At 40.2% G+C, this 21,369-nt stretch overlaps 1 protein-coding gene across 1 annotated transcript in view; it reads right to left on the bottom strand.

Moving 5' to 3' along the window:
• Positions 1-989: 989 nt before the first annotated feature.
• CHKA (choline kinase alpha) overlaps positions 990-21,369 on the bottom strand; it is a 31,618-nt gene continuing 11,238 nt past the window's right edge. The window contains exons 3-12 of the mRNA XM_090032370.1: positions 15,300-15,353; positions 10,713-10,826; positions 9,984-10,117; positions 9,786-9,890; positions 9,335-9,393; positions 7,484-7,571; positions 5,977-6,085; positions 5,343-5,449; positions 4,317-4,398; positions 990-2,341 (exon numbers count right to left, since the gene is read on the bottom strand). Coding sequence (XP_089888496.1) covers positions 2,282-2,341; positions 4,317-4,398; positions 5,343-5,449; positions 5,977-6,085; positions 7,484-7,571; positions 9,335-9,393; positions 9,786-9,890; positions 9,984-10,117; positions 10,713-10,826; positions 15,300-15,353 — 912 coding nt within the window. The 3' untranslated portion in view covers positions 990-2,281. The remainder of the gene's footprint in view (positions 2,342-4,316; positions 4,399-5,342; positions 5,450-5,976; positions 6,086-7,483; positions 7,572-9,334; positions 9,394-9,785; positions 9,891-9,983; positions 10,118-10,712; positions 10,827-15,299; positions 15,354-21,369) is intronic.

Below are 21,369 nucleotides of genomic sequence, written 5' to 3'. Positions count from 1 at the left end.
TTACTGCTCTGTATAATCCAATTGTACTGATGAGGTTCCCTGTCATTTTGGTAGAGACTTGCTGGCAATTTAGTCCCAAACTGATCAGGAAGCTGCATTAGTACTCTCCTTCCAGCCATACACCACCTTCAAACACCACTCAACCCTGCTCTGGAGTTGGCCTCCTACTCAATACGCACTACATGGTAATAACCTGCTTGGCAGACACTTGCTAACTGCCTCCAAATCATCATTTCATGTAAATTAAAACATCTCAGCACTGTTATGCTATGGAGTAGAAACTGTTCCCCTTTTTTAACCTGGTCTCTCTCTTTTTACTTTCTCAAGCTATATTCTTCACATTCAAGAGGACCTCTGTTTTATCATTGTGACTAAAACATACTAGACGTAGAGGGACAAGTACCTAAGCTTTATATAACAATCTATGGGTAGAAATCCTCCCCCATCCAAAAATAAGAAGCCCACTTTTCTCATTTTCATGCTTTGCATTGTAACTGCCTTTAAAGCTATAAAATTTACATTGTTAGTTATAGCAGCCAACTTTAATGGTAGATCTTTCCTACCAATGTTTAAAGAGGTATAGTCTAGTGTAGTAGAGCTGAGAACATCACATTCACCTTTGGTGAAGAGGGACATCTCTATATGAACCTGTTCTCCATTATGCTGTTTATTATAACTCTGCCTTTGAAAGTAGGCTAACACAACATGATCTTTAAACTTGGATTAGAAGAAGAATAAGAGACCAGGTGTCAGGTTTGATTTTTTCCCCCCCCTTCCACTGATGAGACATGAATGCTTGACAGTTTTAGAGCTTGAGAAAATGTGGTCTCCCACCCCCAGTATTCTGAATTTCATCTCTATTTGAAGCTGCTCCCTCCAGAATCAGACAATTTTTTTTAAACACTGGGCTACTTTAAAAAGAGTAGCAAATGAACACTGTACATTTCTTTAACTTGCAACAATCTATGCAAGGAGGAGACAGACACAACTTGAGTTATTGTTTTTAATACAGTATGTTAGAAAATACAAATAAAATAAATGGTCAAAATAAAATGAGTTCCTGAAATCTAAAGATTTCTTTGTGACATTTACACATATGCTGTAGATTTCACAGATTATACATATTACTGTTTCCCCCTCCCCCCCCAAGATGCTCCATTTACTGGACTGCTGGAACAAGGTGGAGCTTAGACATTTAAATAAGCGCCTCAATCCAGTTCTGTATTTAGGCTGGGTGGGGGAGATCCCCTTTCTTCCAAGTAGGGGAATTTTTTTTCGAAGAAAAAGAGAACTATGGGGAACCCCCTGCTCCAAAAAAAACAAAAAACAAAACACAAAACAAAACAAAACAAACAAACAAAAAAAAAAGACCCCAACCCCATCCCCATTCCTCCCTCTCCTTGCACTGCAGGGTTGTAGCTACACTCAGCAGGGAGGACTTGCTCTAATTGGAACCATCAATGGCAATCCAGTTATTTGGAGAGTAAATCAGCATAATTCAAGGCACTCATCCCAATACTGCTGGCCCAGAAAACTCCCCGTGCAAGCATCAGACAGCCAGCCTGGGTAATAAAGCATGTTCTTGGTGAAGAACGTGGAATGATCAAGCCATTCAACTCTCTCTAGGGTATCTAGGTCAAGATTAATTCATATTTCAGTTGACAGAGACACCAAGGAGAAGCACATTAATCTTTAATACAGGCAGCACTTTAAGAGCAGGCTGCTTTAATATGTCTAACAACAAAATGGTTAAAGGGTGTTTTAAAATGTACCAGCAGCTCTCGCAAGAGTGTTCGTAGGCCACATTGAACAGAATCTCCTAACAAGGCCTTTCAGCCAACTTCACAGTTTAAGTTGCCCGGCATACACACAATTGGCTCTCAATAAACCAGTAGTGTCTACAATGCATTACCATTTACAACTATTCTGGTCACGTAACATTCACCTGCACATCAAAAAACCCCCTGAAAAAGTACCCATAGTAACACTGCTTGCTTTTGATGCATGTGGGATCTGTAAGCTCCTCCCATAATGTAAAAATGCTTTCTAGATTAAAAGGATATTGCACTGTTTGTATTACGCTTTTGCCTCCCAATCTCATTCCAAAGATTTCTGAACTGTAAACAAGTCTGTTATTTTTGTACAGTCTTCAGTATTGAACATCTGGATTCCAGTAATTTTGAAATCCAGACACCTTCATTACAGATACAGTAGCCTAAGCACAGTGGAAGTTTGTCCAGCTGCTTTCTTTGTACAGTAAGATTGTCCATTCTTCTCACATTCATACTTTAAGCTTCTTCTTCTGGTCAAAGTATGCATCAAATCTTGATAGTGCATAGTCCTAAATAAGGGGGGAGAAAAAAAAACCAAACAAAAGCTACTTAACCATTGGATGTGTAAGACCAGTCACAATGTGAGTGTATTTTTGCAAGGAACAAAAGGAAAACATAATAATGAATGAAAAATTAAGAACTTATCCAGGGCAAGGAAAGAGACAGTCTGAAGTGAAGTTAATATAATCTTATTCCGGGTTTTGAAATAGGAGTTCCAGATAGAGTGGGGTTTGAATTTAGACAACCTCTTGATAACATTTCTTAATTCTCAAGACCCTGGTTTATTGATTCTATGCTATTAGTACAGCAAGCAACAGTGCACTATTAGAAAATAAAGTGTGCTGATCTCATTTTTACTTTTCAGTAAAAAAAGAGTAAAGGTTTTATTTTACATAACATTTACTTGAGATAAGGAAGATAGGGTTTTCTTCTCGGTGTAAAGACACAGATATGACCTGATGTTGCATGCGCCAACACAAGAGAGTTAGGTGGCACAAGAAGCAAGCAAATGAGACACCCTACCCTTTGTTGTGCCATATCAGGTAGCCTTAAATAGTGCAGGCATTTATTTGCATGGTGGCAGGCAGCTCTAGCTACACTGAGGGCTTGAGGAATCTAGTGGACTCTGGGAATTCCTGCTCAGAAGCGGGACCATCAAGTCCCAGGAGCATCTGCCCAGCTTTCCTCACTTCACATGGAGGAAAAGGTTTGCATGCACCCTGACAAGAAGGGACAAGGGAATTCCTAGTGTCCCATGTTTCCTTGCCAGGATATATGCTGCCTTGCACTGTATGTGGAGGCACAAGTCAGTGAGCGTCCAGGGTAGAGGCATGGGACACTGGCAATTCCCTGGGTCCCATGCTATCCCAAACTCCTGCATGAGGCATGGATCAGTGTGGGACCTGGGTCCTGGCAAGGAAGCACAGGGCCACATGAGATGCAGGGAATCCCTAGATCAGGGGTACACATTGCCTGATGCAGGAATACAAGCTATGTGCAATTCAAACAAAGTGAATCAGCTGTGGCAAGATGCATCCTGCCACAGCTTGATCTGCTTCATCTGGTGACATTTTTTTTTTTAACCCTCATCTCACCTTCTCTGCAGTAACTGTTCAAGTACCTGTGTACCAAATAGTAAGTGGAAGTTAAACTGCAGTAATTTGCCCATTGTTGAGGGCTAAAATGGTTTGTCAAGCCAGGGACACGTTTTACATCTGTAGCACTAAAAATGAAGCTAGGGCCAGTAGGATTGTTTGCGGCACTACAAAGACAGGAAGTGCTACAAAGTGTTAACCCTTTCAAAAATGAGAACTTTAGTAGGGTGACTGTGCAATTCATGTAGTCGCACATAGTGCTACACCCATTTTTAGGGCCCCCAGCATCCCACAGGCCTCTTCGCTTGCCCTTCTTCCCTCCATGAGAAAGGGAGAGAAGAAAAGCAGATGACTCCTGCCTAGTCCACTCAGGCCCAGGTAGAAGCAGTCAGGGAGCCCTCCTCAGATGATAATATTACAACTGCTTCAGAAGCCTCTACAAGAGCTGAGGCTTTTAAAGTGGTATCAATTCTTACTGCTGCAGCCAGCTCTGTAGATCAGTAGGGTTGGGGAGCAGGGGCTCTCTCCGCTGATCTTCAACCATCTGCTCCTTTCCCCGGGGGGGGAGGATATTCAGGGAGCAGCCCCCATTTCCTACTAGCTCAAGTGCCTACACACCATTACAGTGCTATATTTCCTTAGCACTATTAAGTGCCAAGACACTTTGTGGCACTTGAAAACAAACACCTGTCTACACTGTTATGGTACCATTTGCTTAGGCACCAAAACCAAGTTTGACAGCTGGCATTTTGTCCTCAGCAGAGGGAAGTTCTACATGGGAAGCAAGCACACATTTTCTCAAAACACAATACCACTACATCAGAGCTCTCTCTCCATAGTTTATTATTTTACACTGAGGGAGTGAAAAAAAGTTATTTTTTAGACATACCAGGTAGCCAAACTCAATGGATGAGATCTTTGCCTGTATAATGGACCACAGGCCCCAGAAGAAGTGTGATGCAAGGGCAAACCTGCAAGTCATAACACACACATTATACACTAGTGATATGTTTCAGCTAATCTTAAAAAGTTTAGCCAAGACAAAAGCAACACTACCTTTGTTATAAGCTTGCTTATCTTTTAAAACAGGCTTTAGGAAGATACTTTGTTGGGATGTTTGAATAAAGATTTAATTACAAAGTTGTATAGTTAAGTGCTCTGAAGAAATCGGAAGCAAAAGCTTAACTAGAAATAACTCTCATTATAAATGGGTATTTTTACAGAGCATCATCTCTCAACCCAAAAACGGGGTCGCAAGAATATACAAAAGAGTCACAAACAAACTTAAAATGGATTTTTTTGCACACGCTTAAAATGAATAGATGCTGCTTGTGCTTCACCATATGTTAATGCTGTGCATGCTAATAAACAGGGATCTGGGTTTTCCACTTGCTGTGGAAGAGTGTGGATTTTCTCCTTTAAAGAGCTGTGGCCAGCACATGACTGGCTTGCAGCAGGAGGTGAAGGCAGTGCTCCCCCTCCACACCCCCATCCATTACTCCTCATGCTGCTGCTGGTGCAGGGGTTCTGGTGGCAGTGGCAGCAACAGCAACAAGTCTTGCTGCCTTGCTCCACCCTCCTGCACCAGTTCCCACCTGCTTGGCCATAGGTGTGGCTCTTACCCATGTCAGTCTGGCCAGGCTGCAGCCCCATGCCTGCTGTGGGCACAAACCTGGGGGGGCACATGCTCCCTCATGCCCCACACACTGAAGTGGACATTGACAGGGCTTGGGGGCTGTTTTCTATTTAACTTTACTGGGTTGGGACTGGCCCTCATTGGTTACAAGTGGGCCCTGGTACAAAAAAAGTTGAGAACCACTGCTAGAGGCACCAAAATGGAAGCGCCAAACATGCAAGTCAACTGCAGGATGTCAGCTGTATTATTACCGCTACAAGCGGATAAAAATGGAGATACCTATTGACTTCTGTCAACATTTCTTCTTCTATTTTCAACTTTTCTTGATTGCTCAGATTTTCAAAACCATTTTGGAAGGCAGTCAGATAGCTAGAGAAAAAATGAAGCTAGAAAGAGAAGAAACATGAGAACAGTTCAGACAACTTAGTCTATAAGAACTCACTAGAACATTCAGTATTTAGAAAGATGCTGAAGAGTTCAAATCTCTTAATCTCACAAACTACTACTACACAAGCTTATTTCAAAATCCATTTAGTTAAGAAATCAATTCAGCAACAGATTACTAAATATGGCATGTTAAGACATCATACTATTTGTTATTCTAGGTTCACAGTTAATCCTTTTGCCATTTACTTTTTCCCTATTTTGATCAAAAGAGTAACAAATCCATCATTTCAGTAACACTGTGACACTTCATACATGTCAGAGAACAATAAGCATTTCACTGGGAAATGCTGTTAGTGATTAATATAGCTACATTATGGACAGAGTCTTCTTATTCACTGAAAGCATGGCAGAAGTTTTGGTTCATAGGATATAGGGTAATCGCCCAAAGTGATTCAAGGAAAAGCAGAGCTCCAGACTGGAGCTAGCAGACATCAATGGCAGACTAACAGCACGTTAAGGCACCTACTTGTTGTTTCTTGGTGGGATACTTCAGAAAACTGGCTTTGAAGAATGGGTATTTTTCATAAGTATAGTCATACATCCATTCACAGAAGTGGTTTCCAATATCAAATCCTCTGAAAATTAAGAGATCAAAAGGAAAATTCTTCAAGAAATATTCTGAATATTTGCATAGACACTGTTTACTCTTGTTAAAGTCTAAAGAATGCTTTAATTTTGAGGCACCAAGTATGTTGGCATGACAATGCATTTTACAAGTAGAAATAATTGGCAACTCAGAAGATGTTCCTACCCATTTCATGGAACATGAGCAAGTCAGAAGGCTTTTCAGCTAGAGATGCACTAAAATTTACCACCAACTTTAATTCAATGTAGGAAAGAAGCTTGTATTGCATATGAAACAGCAATACCTCACAGTAATTCAGAACACTAAGTGTATGATATCAGTGAGCAACTTGCCTGAGAATTAATGGCCATGTGATTGTCACAAAACTACAAATCCACTTCTATTCAAAAGACACTCTATTGTCACTTAAATTTTTATTTAAAATTCCTGATCTTGAGAGCTTAGCAGAAGCTACAAACTTAAATGCTATGGGGCTAAATGTGTTACTTGGGCAAAAAATGGCACCAATCTTGCTAAAATTAAAAATCAGAAAAAAGTGAAGCCAGGTAACATTTTTGGTAGTCATGCAATAAGTGATATTTGTGGCATCTGTATCTATGTACTCTGCAGACAACAGGGAGAAGAAAAAAAAAAATAAAAGAGAGTGTCACATAAAAAGATTGTAGCACTGCGGATGTGGCTGAACACCCATGCTCATGCCTTCATGTTTTTAAGAAGCTTATTTAGTAAATTTTGTAGACTGAAGTAGTGTGCTGCACACATCAAACCAAGGAAAATTCAGAGTTGTCAATTGGTCTCAGTTTTCTTAACTACTGTAGAGGGGGGAAAAAGAGAATTCTGTTGCCCCCAGAGAACTGGAACCAAACTGATCTGATAAAATAAAGTTGCAGCAACAACCCTATTTAAGAAGGAAGAAAAAAAGGTCAGTAAATTCTCAAGACAAAAACTTAGAGACAGCCGGACACCAAAATGCTTTAAGACAGCTGCAGACAGAAGACGACAAAATCCCTTCAAGCAGAATTTCAAGCAACATTACTCAGCTATTACTTTAATGTGACTTGCTTATTTCTGAGGATGAACTTGTTCCTGTAGATATGGTCACAAGCTAAAACACTACTTCAACTAAGCTGTAATAAAACTGCCTTCAGACATCTGAAAAATTAGATTTCAGATGCAAAGATGTAGGCATTTGAGAGACTGCCAACCTGTCGCTCAAAACTGCCAGTATATAGGGCTGTGTATATCAGCGGCAAACAGGATGTGATGCAAGGAAAGCAACTCACTGGAAAAGTTAGTCTTAATAGACAGCAAAGCATTTGCATTCATTGCAGGTTATAAAGCAGAACTAAGTGCTCCTTGAAACAAAAGTCAGTGAAAAGCAGTTTACCTGTAGTTGTAGCTGCTATACTCAAAGTCAATAAGCATCAGCTTTTGATTTTCAGAATCCTCTCTGCCTTCCAGAAGCAAAATGTTACCTGGGAGACAGGGGGGAAAAAAAGTTGAGACAAAATATTCTAAATAGAATCTCTTGTGAAAGAAAGACTGAAGGATCATAACTCTTTAAGGCATAGTGTATTTCTGCTTATCAGGATACATAGTTTAGTTGTAAAAAGCTCTTTGCCCTACTTCATAATCCTGTACTTTGGTATGTCTGTAGATGTGCATGGATTCTGCTCCGACATGTTACAATTATAGTGTGCCAGAGCATTCTCAAATTTGACTCTACTAACTAATGTACTCCAGTAGCCACCATGTCTTGTGTATTCAGAGTCCCGCAATTCAAAATGGCAGCAGGGGTACTTACAACTCTTTGAATGAGCTTTAGTTAAAGTGCTCCCGTTATCATTTTGAATTGTGGGACACCGAATACATGTGATGCTGCAGGTGCTTTAATTTTAGCAGCTCTCAGAGCTGCTCAACTAAAGTGCCCTCTGCACCACAACCCCAGAGCACATGTAAAGATGCCCTTAGAGTTTACTGAAAGAGGATGAATTTTCTTCAAAAAGTTTGTAGAAAGCAATATAGGTTGTCTCTACACTATGGCTAGGAATAGACATTTACACATATTTAAGTTATGAGAAACTGGTTTAAACCTGTAACAGAACAGATGTTCAGTGCACATAAGCCAGTTTCAAAGTGGCTGAAACTGGTTTGAGACAAACCTGGTTAAATGCAGTATTGGATTTAATGGACTTGGGTCAAACCAGTTTTTGCAATGTTTGTTCCAGACCCCTTGCTGGTTTAAAATAAGCCAGAGACCCCACCAGCATTTTGGCATGCTCTCTGGGCTGGACAGGGCTCTCTGCTCCACAGCAGGGCTGGACCCTCCCTCTGCTCCCTGGTTATAGCTCAGCACAGACTTGCAGACACAGCAGTCTGCCTGGTTTCCTCCTCCTAAGCAGGGATTATCCCCCCCTCCCCTCTGCCATATGCAGATACCACAGCATTAGCTAGCAGACCACACCCCAGCTACAGTCCTTGCTGTGGGAGACAACAGGCAGACAGGCTTTTTTTTAGCCAATTAACAGATAGCTTAAATGTTCTTCCTCGGAAAAGCTGTTTAAGACAACCCACTTGCTCCCCATCACCACTCCCTGCTAAGCAGAAATTCCCCCCTCTGGTCCCTGCCAGATCAACAGGTAGCTGGTAATGATCCTCTGTTGTTTTCTTAATAGGATGATAAACACTTATCAACTGTCTGGTGGGCTAAACCAGAGTGTCCTGTAGGGCCTGGCCATGCCCCCTCCCTCAGCTATGTATTATCTAAGGGAAGGGAGGGCTGCTCTAGCAACACCCCCCCCAGTTTCTAACCTCAGCCACTACAGACATGTGCCTGCATGTGTGGGATGTCCAAGCAGTTACAACAAAGTGATTTAACCTAGCCAGGTTGACTAACCTGCAAAGACAGAATCAATTTAGGCTCAGGGCTTTTTGACTGTCTGTCCTTAGACTTAATGGGCTGTAACATATAGGCAAGTGGAATGCTAACCATTATTCAGCCAGTTAGAACTATATAGTTCCCATTCCCTTGAGTCTTCCTCCATCTTTCAAAATTGTGGCTTTTAAATGCTACAGTTTTGCTACCTGTCTTGCATCCCTTTACAAACTTTACCCTCCCGTGTTGTTCTATGCCACCAATAAATGTAACCCAAAATGAGTACGAAATCAACTAAAAAGCAGCCCTGTCATAGTACATTCAGTCTTTAGACGTAGCTTAATAAAAAAGCAACAGCACTACCTTCTTGACAGTCATTGTGGCAAAATACAACGGGCGATGAAGTGGCTTCCAGCATAGACCTAGAAAGAGGAGAGGACAATATAAAGACCAAGAAAGCTTCCAGTCAATTAGCTTTCTTCAACTAAGACTTAAGAAGTTCTGTTCTGCAAAACCCGTGTTTCAAAGTTTCTAGTCAAATCTATGCAGATTTTCAAGTATTCTGTAGACAAGTGCAGGGCAAAGTTGGGTATCACTGAAGCCAACTCAAAATGCAGATAGGCAAAACTCTACATTCAGTATTACATACAAAAGAGGCAGATATTGTGGCTAGAGGAACCACAGTAATTCTCCAACCAGTGATACAAGTTCAGGAAACTTGCATTTGACAACGAAGTTGTACTAATATAATGTTAGATGCTACTGGTAACTTAAGTTGATGTAATGTTAAGTAGTACCAAAAGTCAAATCCTACCTCAGGCTTTTAATTTCTTGGGGCAGATTGTAACTGAGGAGTTTATTCAGTTTTCTAATTCGGGATTCTTTGGTAAATTTTATCTTTAGCACTTGATTTAAGTACCTACCCAAAAAAAAAAAGTAGATTAATATGATACCAATTTCCCTGCTTTATGACTTACATTGAATGAGTAGAGTGCTATATGAGAAGACTTACTTTTCCATTGTCCCAAAAAGCCACTTGGGTTCTTTATTAAATGGCATTTTCATGCCATGAAATCTGGCCATTTTCTCAGCTATTTCAGCCGATATGTCAGGTAAGCTTAATTCTTCAGTGTCTAGCTTTCTGCTCTGTAACACAAAGCACACTTGAAAAAAAAAAACAAAAAACAGCTAACAGAAGTATGAATAATAGAATTCAATATTGAAACAGGAGTATGCATTACACAGTGGTAACAATTTCAGAACTGCCATGTTTGGGATAGTTTAAGTTTCAGATCATCCCTTAGTGACTTGTCTGATAACCTTTGCTCTTTTGAGTGGTAAGCAAGCCCAGAGAAATGTCAGATCACAAGGCAAAGGCTCGCATTCTTGGTCAAAAAATGTAGAAGATACTACATTATGCTTTTGGAACACAGATCCCTTTCCCATTCCAACTTAAAATGACAGGCTCCTTCAACTCCAAGCTTCTTGCTATCAATACAAGCAAGACCTCGAGGGTGGTTGCTAGTTTCCTTTTCCCATAAATTAGTGGGCTTTTCCACAAACTGTAATAAAGTTACCAAAAAAAATCACAGAAAATGGGAATGGATGGGTGACTTCTTCAGAAGTCCTCCGTGATGGATAATTACCAATACCCTTTTGCTACCTCTCTGCTTTCACAGATTTCCCCACATATCAGTTGCAACATCCTACAGTGTGCTGACTAACCATGAATGGGACTTACTGGAATGAATTCTTCTAGTCGGCCTTGTGGAAAGATCCCATACAGTTTTGGGCCAAGAGCTCTCTCTGCAAGAATGGCAAACATAACACTCTCCAGAACCATGGCTTCTGCCCCCTGAACAAAATTAAGCAAGTTAATGGATGTTCACACAGTAGTGGACAAAGTAGGCAATTTTACAAGGAAAGCTGTCAAATAGATTCGGATTTACAAAATGAGATAAATGATAGGCTGCTTGCAAACATTAAAAAACGAAGCACAACAACAAGACGCATGCTTTATCAGAAGCAGCACCAGCACATTACTTCAATCCGACTCCATAGCATCCGTTTAGATTAGGCACTTCAGTGGGACTTTTTGGCACTTTTAGCTAATAGCCAATCCAGTCAGCTATTAGCTAAAAGCACAAGAAAAACTCCACTAAAGCACCCAGTCTATACAGATGTTGCACAAGTCAGATCCAACTAACACGCTGCCTTTTCTGGGTATGTGCTGGCCTAGGTGTGGGAAGACTCTACATTTGAAGTGTACTTTTTTTTTTTTTAAAATATCCACAAACAATCTATATGTTTAAACCCCTTCCCCCAACACCCCACTCCCCCCTTTCAAAGAAAACTACCAGAATTACAATTGCTCAATACAAGGGGATTTAAATGTAAAAGTAATGCAGTGTTTCAGATTCAAGAGAAAGATGAAGTGGAAGAGGTGTTTATTGAGTATCTAAGTACCCTGTAACCTGGCAAATACCCTGCCCAAATTAAAGCAAGCCAACCACAGCTAGCTACATAGCAGTTGAAACTTTAACTTACTTCTACTTTAAAACGTGGAAAACACAGAGCTAAAGTATGCTCATTAAAGAGGAAGGGACTACTTTCGAGTTGGTAAATTCTTCCATTATGGCATTTTCCCCCTCAAAATATTTTTTATAAATAAAAATTGAGGGTACTAGGTATGGCAGAATCAGGTCTCATTTGGTGGATTATATGTACATGTACCATGTTCCAAAATTAAGCTCTCCTACAAAATACACTTGCCTGACACTTCCCAGGAGCAATACAGAACCACATCAGCCTCAAATCAATGCAGAAATTAGTCAGTTGATGACAAGAATTTTGTATTAGTTCTCAACCTTTCCTGACATCAGTGGCATTACTCAACCCATCATGTTCCCCTTAAGTGAAGTTGTCACCATGGTCAGTATTAGTCCTATAGACCATGTCTACAAAGTCTCTGCCTAAGAGTACTGAGACCACATCTCCCACATCCCTGAATGGAGCTGTGGCCACTAGGTTAAAAAAGCATTCTACTGAAACTTTGTGGGGTGGGGGTTATAAATCTTCCCCTGCACTGGGTTTTTTTAGTTACCTTGATTATGTTTTAAGCAGTTCTCTTAACTGTTGCCTAAGAATGTATTTGCATGTTAGATTCCACAGTGAATAACATTTTCTGTGGGTGTTAGTGTCAGGCAAAAGATTTTCTGCTAGTGCAGAGTTTGAAACAACCTACTTGCAAGGCTTGTAATCCATCTTGCAATGTAGGGAAAAATGACAGGTGAAGCCATGACTTAACTCTAGAACAGAAAAAAGAAAAGGGGGGAAAAATCCTACACAACTACTACCACCATCAGCACCCACAACCTCACAAATTATCTTCGTTACAGATTTTGATAAGGAGACCCATGTGTACAGAATGTTTGTAACACTTCCACTGGACAACTCTTCTATTTCATTTCCTGAGGCAGAATTAATGCCTTTAAACAAACACTCCCCATGGTTTCACATGCTCTTGCTGTTGGGCACTTGAACATTATATAACCTGCTGCCCAACAGGAGAATTCAAATTGAAACTCACTCAGCAAGCCAGGTTTAGTGGAAGAAGATAGTTAATAATTTAAGTACATTCATGGAGTAACCAAACTTTAAAATGAAGCAAACTAACTGCAGCTCCAGTGAAAGACATCTGAATATTTACATTTACAATGAAAGGCAACTCAAGTCCTTTCCTAGTTCATTTTTTTTAAACTTAAAAATGGAGAGCTCCAAATAAGGCAGCAGCAGGTAAAGTGTGGCCCGCCAGGTAACTTCATCCAGCCCACAGGCTGGTGCCTACTAATTCAATGTATCCAGCCCAGCCCCAGGCTACCCCTGTTGTGCTTGCTTGGGGATGAAGTCCATTCACTCCCATGGGGGCAGCACATGCTGTGCTCTAACCTTTGGCAGTGGCGGGGAAAGAGGGGAGTGGCAGCAGCAGCAGAGCAGCAACTGGATGGGAGTGTAAGGCCCACGCCAATACCCTGGGACCTAGGGTGGGGCAGAAGCACAGAGCCTAAGCTGGGGGGGTGGCGGCACAGGGTTTGCCTGGCTTCGTCACATAGGGCTTGCATGCAGTTCCCAGGTTCTCTGCCCCAAGCCCTGTACCTTTGGGGGTGGGGGGGTGGAAAGCAGCCCCACATGATGGAGCCAACAGCCTGGCACTGATCAGTGCTACACCTCAGAGGGAATGGCTAGAAGCTCCACACTACAGAGCCAGGTTGCCTCCACCTCTTTCCCTGCTGCACTGGCTAAACCCCGTAACTTACATCACTGCCTTCATTGTGCAGGGCTCCTCCTGGGAGTGACCCCTACCAAACCAGAACCAGTGGCCCAGCAATGTGCACTCCTGATGCATACTGGGACCAGGCACCACTGGGGGACTCCACCTGCTGCTGCTGGCAACAAGAACTGTGTGTAATGGTGGGGCATGTTTGTGGAGGGAGCCCCCTATATGCACCTGTCCCCCCCACAGCCCCCCCCCACCCTACATGCACCTGCCCTCCATAGCCTCCCCCCATCCCTACATGCACCCCACACTTAATTTTTAGTATACAATTTGTTATTTTCCCCCTAGGTGCCAAACTGCAAACTCCCTTCCCAAAACAAGTATTTCTAGGGGCAAAGGGAGGGCCTTCTGGTCCCAAGATGGAGATGAGGGGGCAAGGCACCTGTCAAGGAGCAAGGCTATGCAGCCCTGGACAGCTCACCAAAACTCTTTAAGTGGCCCTCCTGCCTAAATAATTGCCCACCCGTTACAAGGCGATTAAGGCTTGCCTTCCAGTATATCATTGCAAATCTGATAACCTCTCAATTTCTAAAAGGGCCAATTACAAATAAAAAGTTAATGATTTACCCAAAGGCCTTTGAAAATGGAGGTCCTGAATATACTTAAAGCAATACAAGATGACCTGTTAATTTTTAGCCTGAAAGTTTAGTCCAACTAAAATTGAGTTCAACACAAAAAGAATTCAGACAGTCGTAAGAGTCAACCAAGCACAACTAAAACTTCATGCAGGTTTTGAAGACTTAAAGGTGGAAATTCACTTTGGAAGTTGATGCTGGTTGCAGGGTTAAAGATCTATTTAAAAAAAAAAAAGTGTCAACTCTCATTTGGCAATTCAAAACGGAAGTCTAAGCAATGATACATTTTCACATTCAGAGTTTAACCAAGTAACCATGCAAGTACTTTTAATAAGAATGGGAAAACCTATCCTGAATCAAAGACAACGTTCAGATATTATTTTCTAAAATTTTACTGCATTGAATAGCAGGAATTCATGCCTCCAAGTTTGTGAATGTAGTTCTGTGTTGTCTTATTTTCCAGCAGAATGGTACATTTTTAGTCAATTAATAGTTTCAAGACTACATGAGATTATTTTAGTTTATCTTCCTATCTTGGAGAAGTCTCTCTGTTTTGTCTCTGAAGCCTGGCAAGTGTGCCTCTTTAAATCTACCATCACATCCATTCAAGATCACCAAGTCTGCTAATGGCAAAGTGTTTTCCTGAAACCAATGTTGTGAGTTTCAAAGCAGAAGACCAAATGTGCAAGCATACACCAACAGTTAGAACCTCCATTTCTTCAAATAATGGAATTAAGGAGGAAATAACTCCTTAAAAAAAAAAAATATGGCTAGCTTTGTTCATATTCTTCCTTCATCTTTGTGGATGCATCATTGTATGCGTCAACCCTCCCTCCCCCAAACTGCAAGAAATAGTGACCAAGAATTTTAGAGTTGTCAATGATGCGACTTGCAGGCAGGTAATACGAGAAAAGAAGATAGTATTTTTGTATCAGACAGAGCAGAGCAAACTGTATGTCATCTTCAACCATGGTCAAGGAGGAAGCGACTAGGGAAATGAATAAGGAGGATACAAAGCAGCTAGTGCTGTTCAGCTATGGACAGCAGTACCAGGAGGATTCTATCAGTTAGGAAATAGTGTTTTAAGATGCAGAACTTACAACCCTGCACAAGTGGCATCTTTAAGCAAGATTAAATTCCATTTAATCTCCTCGACCTGCAGGTTCTCCTATACAAGAGTCAAGTTCATATTTGAAGCAGTGTAAGTGAGTACAACATCTGACATGCAAAGAACATAGACTTTGTCCAACATGACTGAGTGAGAAAATGGAAGAGAAGGCACTAAGAAAAAAAGCAAATGACTTGTGCTTCTCTAGAGAAATGGAGGAAGTTAACACCAAGAGCGGCATTCGTCATACCCATCTTGGGCAGGTTTCTGAACTCTTACTGCAGAGATACAATCAGGAGAATTACTTACTGTTAAGTCATTTTCCTTCTGAGCCTGTCCAGAACCTCCCTTGCTACAGGATCTCTATGAATGAGAAAAAGGAAGGACTTACAGTGAGAAGATAACAGCTAACATGATAAACTTGCAGCCACCAGAACAGAGGGAGTAGAAGTGACAGCTATAGTTAACTATGACTCCACATTTAATCTAATCAGTAATAGCTATACCACTAGTATTCAGTGTCTGACCACTTGTCTTGCTGCATACAGCAGATGACTCCAAAAGGATGTACCACTGAGGCAAAGCCACGTTAAATATTGGCGATTAAGAGGTTCAGTACATTAAGATTGGATTTAAAATGTGTAAATTTAAAAATTTACAGCACTTCTAGCATGTTTTTTTAAGTCACTGTGGAACACATTTTTTCTTGCAGCTAGATCTAAAAGATTTTAAAATCTCAGTCAGCAGAAACTGAATAAAGCCTTAGAGTAACATTGGCTGCGTTGAGTGGAATGCTTGCAGGACTACCTGCTTTGCTGTTCCCATTTGCTTACATGTACTAAGTATTTTGCTACATGTGCAAGCAATTGTGTATGTCATGACTTTGAAAAGTTATCTACACATGGAATACAAACTTGGACAATTCACTAAGATTGCACAATTTCAAGTAAACTACTGATTTATTCCATGCAATCTATACTGGACGGTGTTTGCCAAATGGCCAACACAAAACAATTCCAATGCATTTAAACCATACCCTCAGCAGCTGAGCTCTCAATGGAACATGCTTTTAAACACAGTTGCACATTTTAAATGCAAGAAAGAGTAAAACCTTGGAGTCTTTTGAAGGCAAGGAGTAAGCAAATATTTACTCAGAGTTCAGATTAATGGCAGTTTGTGGCCGCTATTAATACTGCAATTCTACAGCTCACTGTTCAAACCAGACTAGGTTTGAGGGCCATAAAGGAAGCCTCTCTCCACCTTCTGAATAGAAACATCTGATTCATGGAACCATAAAAAACATACCCTTCTGTTTCAAAGCTCTAACACATCCGTACAAAAAGGTGGAAATGTGAACTGAACAGAATACATTAAGCAACACCAGCTGTCTTAAGCACCATACAACAAGCTAATGATTTACACAAATTATAAAGCTACAGTATTTCAAAAGGTACAACAGGGATGTAGTCAATATAGTCTTTCAGCAAGTATTTCCCATTCTAAGTTTCTAGCAGACAATATGAAGGCTGCTATTAGCATCTATTCATTTCAAGGAAATATTAAGTCAAAACACATTCACCAATTTTAACATGAAGTTACACAATGGAGTCATTTACAGATGAGCCCAGGGGAGGTGGAAGGGGCAGGGAGGGGAGCGAAAGAGGGGAGCGGGATAGGGTGTGGGGAGAAGTGTCCCACATCAATACCACTATTGCATCTTAATGCTTTTTCTTGTTTCAGGGTTACTCACCATCCAGGAGTCTTTCCTGCTTAATGATGCTCCTAGAATGGTTCAGGTCATAAGAAGGTAAGTAGATTAGATGGCTTTCCCCTAGAACCTGATCTGGCATCCACTTCCACTGCACTTAGGTCAGTGAATTAAAAAGCTGGCCAGTTCTAAGAGCATTCTTCAGACTAGCGTCCGAGAAGTCTTCCACTGAACATAGAGTAAGTGCCATTAAGACAATGCAGGACATGCTGCAGAATCCTAAGAAAACCTTCTGCAGCATCCCTTCCTCTTTTCTGTTCCCTCAGCACAGAATATTTTAAATGTCCAAACAAGAAAGAAGATGGACTATGAATAGGGAGCTCGTGGTGAAGCAATTCTAGAAATGGTTATCCTTTTACTTGGGGGTACTGAATTAGGACTACTTAGATAGTCAGCACTCCGCATGCTAGCAATTTTTGTTGTTGTATGTTTTGTGATGGAAGTTACATTAAGAGACAACTGTTAGTAGCCAAGAAGTCCATTTTAAATTTGGTTTAGTAAGGCATGAAAAAAAAAAGCTACTTTCTTGAAATGTTATTCTTGTAGGTGGCAACTTGATCGAGGATGAACTGAATCCATTTCTGGTGATTTGCTCATGAATAGGTGGCTTCAGTTCTTGTTTCCATAAACTTGCAAGGTATTATCAAAAGCTCTAGCAGTGCTACTCTTGGTAGAGCCAGCATTAGTCTTGGATTTATTTCAAAGAGAAGTGAAAAAGTTTAACTGCTCAAATTAGATGGTCACTAATTACTTCCAGGTATTGTAAGGGGATTTCTGAAGCAGATTAAGGGAATAACCCCCTCCCCAAAAGATTTTGGTTAGTAGTTGCAACTGTGACAAAGTATACCATACTGAGGTGTAAGAATAATTTTTTAAAAGTCTTTATATCTTCAAGCTACAAACTATTCTGATAAGATCTTCACCCTTGAAGAACTTGTGATCTCTAAAAACTTAAGTGACGAAGACTGAACTAGTATTTTCCCTGCTATGATCTTACAGTAACCTATTAAACATGTTCTGATTGTTTTCTTCCTTATGAATATCAAATGGACAGGTATCTCCATCTGCAAGTATGATGACCACAACTAGTATGTTTACAGTGATCAAGTAGACCAGGGAAAACTGGAGTTGTGCACCTTTGTCCTAACACTGCAGAATTTGTTGGACAACTGATTTCACCTGAAAAAGTTAGCTTGCTCAGGACTCAAAATAATCCTGGATGAAATAAGTTCAGCAGCAAAAGTCCACAACTAATGGTGACAGAGCTAGCAATTCTTTAAAAAAAGTGGACCCAAGCTGTTTCCATGTTTATTTCTAGCACTGAAATCTGTACAATTAATTCAAAATTTAATGACCAGTTCAATTTGCTGACAAAATTAAAAATGCCCCTAAGTGATACAAAAACCGGTGTTGCATTATCTTGAAATATCCCTGACAAAAGAAAACAACATTTACAGTATCAGTCTATCTAACATCCTTCCTGGACTTTAGAAACAGATCATTAAAGCTGGTATGAGAGCTACCCAACAAAGGGATGCATAGTCCTTGCAATCTGGCAACACTATTAAGTTTGTTTATTCAGCTACTAACTTGTGTTCAGTCCCTGATGTAGCTAGATCTGAAGGGAATGAAGTTAGAATAAGTCCTGCCAACAACAAATGGGTAGAAGACAATCTTAAAGGATTAAAAAAACTACACATGCACAGAAATATTGCTTACCTTGACTTTGGACAGAGTTACCATTCTCTAATGAGGGAGCAGAGGAAAGGAAGGGGCAGTATTTTGTACAATTTTTAGTACTCAGTAGATAGTAGCTGGTACTACTTAACCCTTATTCTTTAAAAAAGTTAAATCCAGAACTAGAGAAATGAAAGCTGTAGAGAATGCTCCAACTTCAGATATCTCATACTATACCGTGAATCGTGTCTGTCACCTGGAAACCAGAGTGCTCTAGGCACGATCGCATGGGCAAGCCTGCAGCAGAGAACACATGCATATACAACTAGAGTGGTACATTACCCCCCCAGAACACCCTTAATGCCACCCAACACAAATATTCCCCCATAATATAGGTGCTTGGCTTCATTAAAGCCATCTACTAATACCAGGGATTTGTAGATATTCCATGCCACAAACAAGTATGGACAGCAACAATCACAAAAAAAACCAGTTACAATTACACAGCAATCGGCAGTTTATTTAGTTACAGTTAAAGGCAGCAAGGCAGGTATGAAACAAGTTGCCAGGTTCATGGCCAGCATTAAGTTTCAGTGTCTGCTCAAGTGCGAGTTTAGAAGCTATAGAAACATCAAATTTCTCTATATTGCTGAGGGAAACACAAGACTTAGTAAATTTTGGCTACTGTAAGCTAACTAACCCAAGTGAAGCAGAGTTCAAGGTTCTTTTGACATGAAAAGGAATCATGTGAATTACTTGCCAAACTATATTTTGACAGGTAAACCAAATTTGTTTTCGATTTATAGCACCAAATGTTGAAATGCTGCCCTGTCTAACATGAAGAAATATTAATTCAAACATTGTTGGAATTTCATATGCTGAACAAAAATTTAAAAAGAAGTTAAGGCATGCAGTGTGGTTGGAGAGGCTTCTCTTTCAGTGATTTGTAAACCACAACACTCAACAATTAAAGTAATTTTGTTATCATGAGGACGTTTTAGCTTAAATGCTCCCATAGCAATTTAACTTGGAGTGGGGGGCAATGTAGAGGCCGCTCAAATGAGAAGCATGACAAAGATGCACTGATTAGCATATCTGCATTGTGCCTCAAAACACACTTGAATTTTAGATGTTGTTAGTACCATAACCTCTTCACAAGCACAAGTATTTGCCCTCTTAAAAAAAAAAAAGAGAGAGAGAGTCTGCTCATGGATCTACTCAAAAGAAGTCTTCAATGTTTAGACAACCAGGCCAGCAAGACCAGTCATAATGGACAAGCCAACTCAACTCGCCTCTCCCACCCAACTCCCCCCCCCCCCCCCGCAACATTCATGCACACAGAAATTTGGCTTAACATATCAGCTATGACAGAGGGAGGCAAAGCCATCCCCAGGTGGCAGCTTTAGCTAACTGGCATGGCTTATATTAAATGGAGTTTTATGTACGAACATTTGTTTCTTCCATGATTCATAATAAGCAAACTGGGGTTATTTTTAAATTTGCAAGAAACTGGTTCTTTCAAAGCTAACTTGTATAGTTGTGGTGCTACTATCCCTTCATTTTAAGAGAAGTTTGGTACTACTAACTTTTCTAGCATTCATTCCTTCAAAATTAAAGAAAAATCAAAAGAGCACACAATTTCATCTATTTTATTGGCGATCGATACCAATTTAGAGCACAAATTAAGGGAAGCTGGCATAGCTTGTTTTGGGCATACCAATTCCAACAGAACTTTAACTTACTAGCATTAAAAGTGCTGCAACAGGTCATAAAAATGAACAGACTTGGAAGTTGTGACCAATAAGACCAAAGAACTTTACTCAAGAATGTTTGCCAATTTTAGGGTTAAGAGCAAAACTTGAAGAACTATTCACCTACATAGTCCCTTACAACATATCTATAGAACTTGAAAAGAATTTCAGTAAACTGAAGGCTAAAAAGAACAAGAAATTTGGATTAAAAAAAAAAATCCCCTCCTTATCAGAAGCATTTTAACATTTGAAGTTCACTACAATCTTAGATGAGGCTTACAAAATACCCCCAGTAAATCAATTTGCTTATGTTCTAACTTGTTTAAAGAGGTAGCACTGGAAGAGACAAGTGTTTGTTGACAGAAACTGTGAACCTCAATGCAATCTGAAAGTTTTACCTTGGGGGCTCTCTGCTTACTTAACCCTTAGTGAACTGCACCAACAAGAGCAGTCATTTCACTGCCACTATGGAAATAAAGGTAGTTAGACATATCAAAAGATCCTTCAACACCCAGAGTAGAAAGGTTAGAAAGTTGCACACTGAGCTTTTAAAAGCTAATTAGATGAATTAGTCCTTAGGTTTTAGAGAGACTAACATCTTTAGATTCTTTTGTGAGCTGTGTACAGAAGAGGTAAGTTAAGAAAAACCCTAGAAGAAAAAAGGAAGATAACCAATTCTTGTTCCCCCCGCCCCCGAGCATTTTACAATGCCTAGTTACTTTTCTTCAGAGCATTAAAGGGAGAATTTATAGCTCTTCTATAACAAAGATGTAAGTTTTGCAGCCATTTCCTTACTCATAATTACTATGCTTTTAAAACCAAATAAAAAGTTAGTCCAATCAGTTTTGCTTAAGTCAACTAGTTTTAGGTAAAAATAGTATTCATTTCTATAACCAGTTGCCAAAACAGATTCTAGATTTAGTTTTAATAATAGATTCAGCTTGTTTCCAGAAAGTCTGAAGCTTAGCTTAATGAAGTCTTATTCATCAAATTAAGACTACTCTCAACTTACCTCTACTGTATGCATTTTGTTGTAGTGATATATTCCATTTGGACTGTTTCAAACTATTTTTGCATGCTCTCTTTTGAATATTGCAGCGATATTTAGCTACAGTAGGGCAAGCTAACAAGTGTTAAGCAGTTACCAAAGGTCTTAAACTTTCATTAGTGAAAGGTCAAACTT

The sequence above is a fragment of the Crocodylus siamensis genome, chromosome 2 (assembly GCF_052110815.1).
Source record: "Crocodylus siamensis isolate JL-2025a chromosome 2, ASM5211081v1, whole genome shotgun sequence".
In the NCBI taxonomy this organism is placed as follows: Eukaryota; Metazoa; Chordata; order Crocodylia; family Crocodylidae; genus Crocodylus; species Crocodylus siamensis.
The sequence above is the reverse complement of the archived record's forward strand: the minus strand, read 5'-3'. Positions and strand labels throughout refer to the sequence as shown.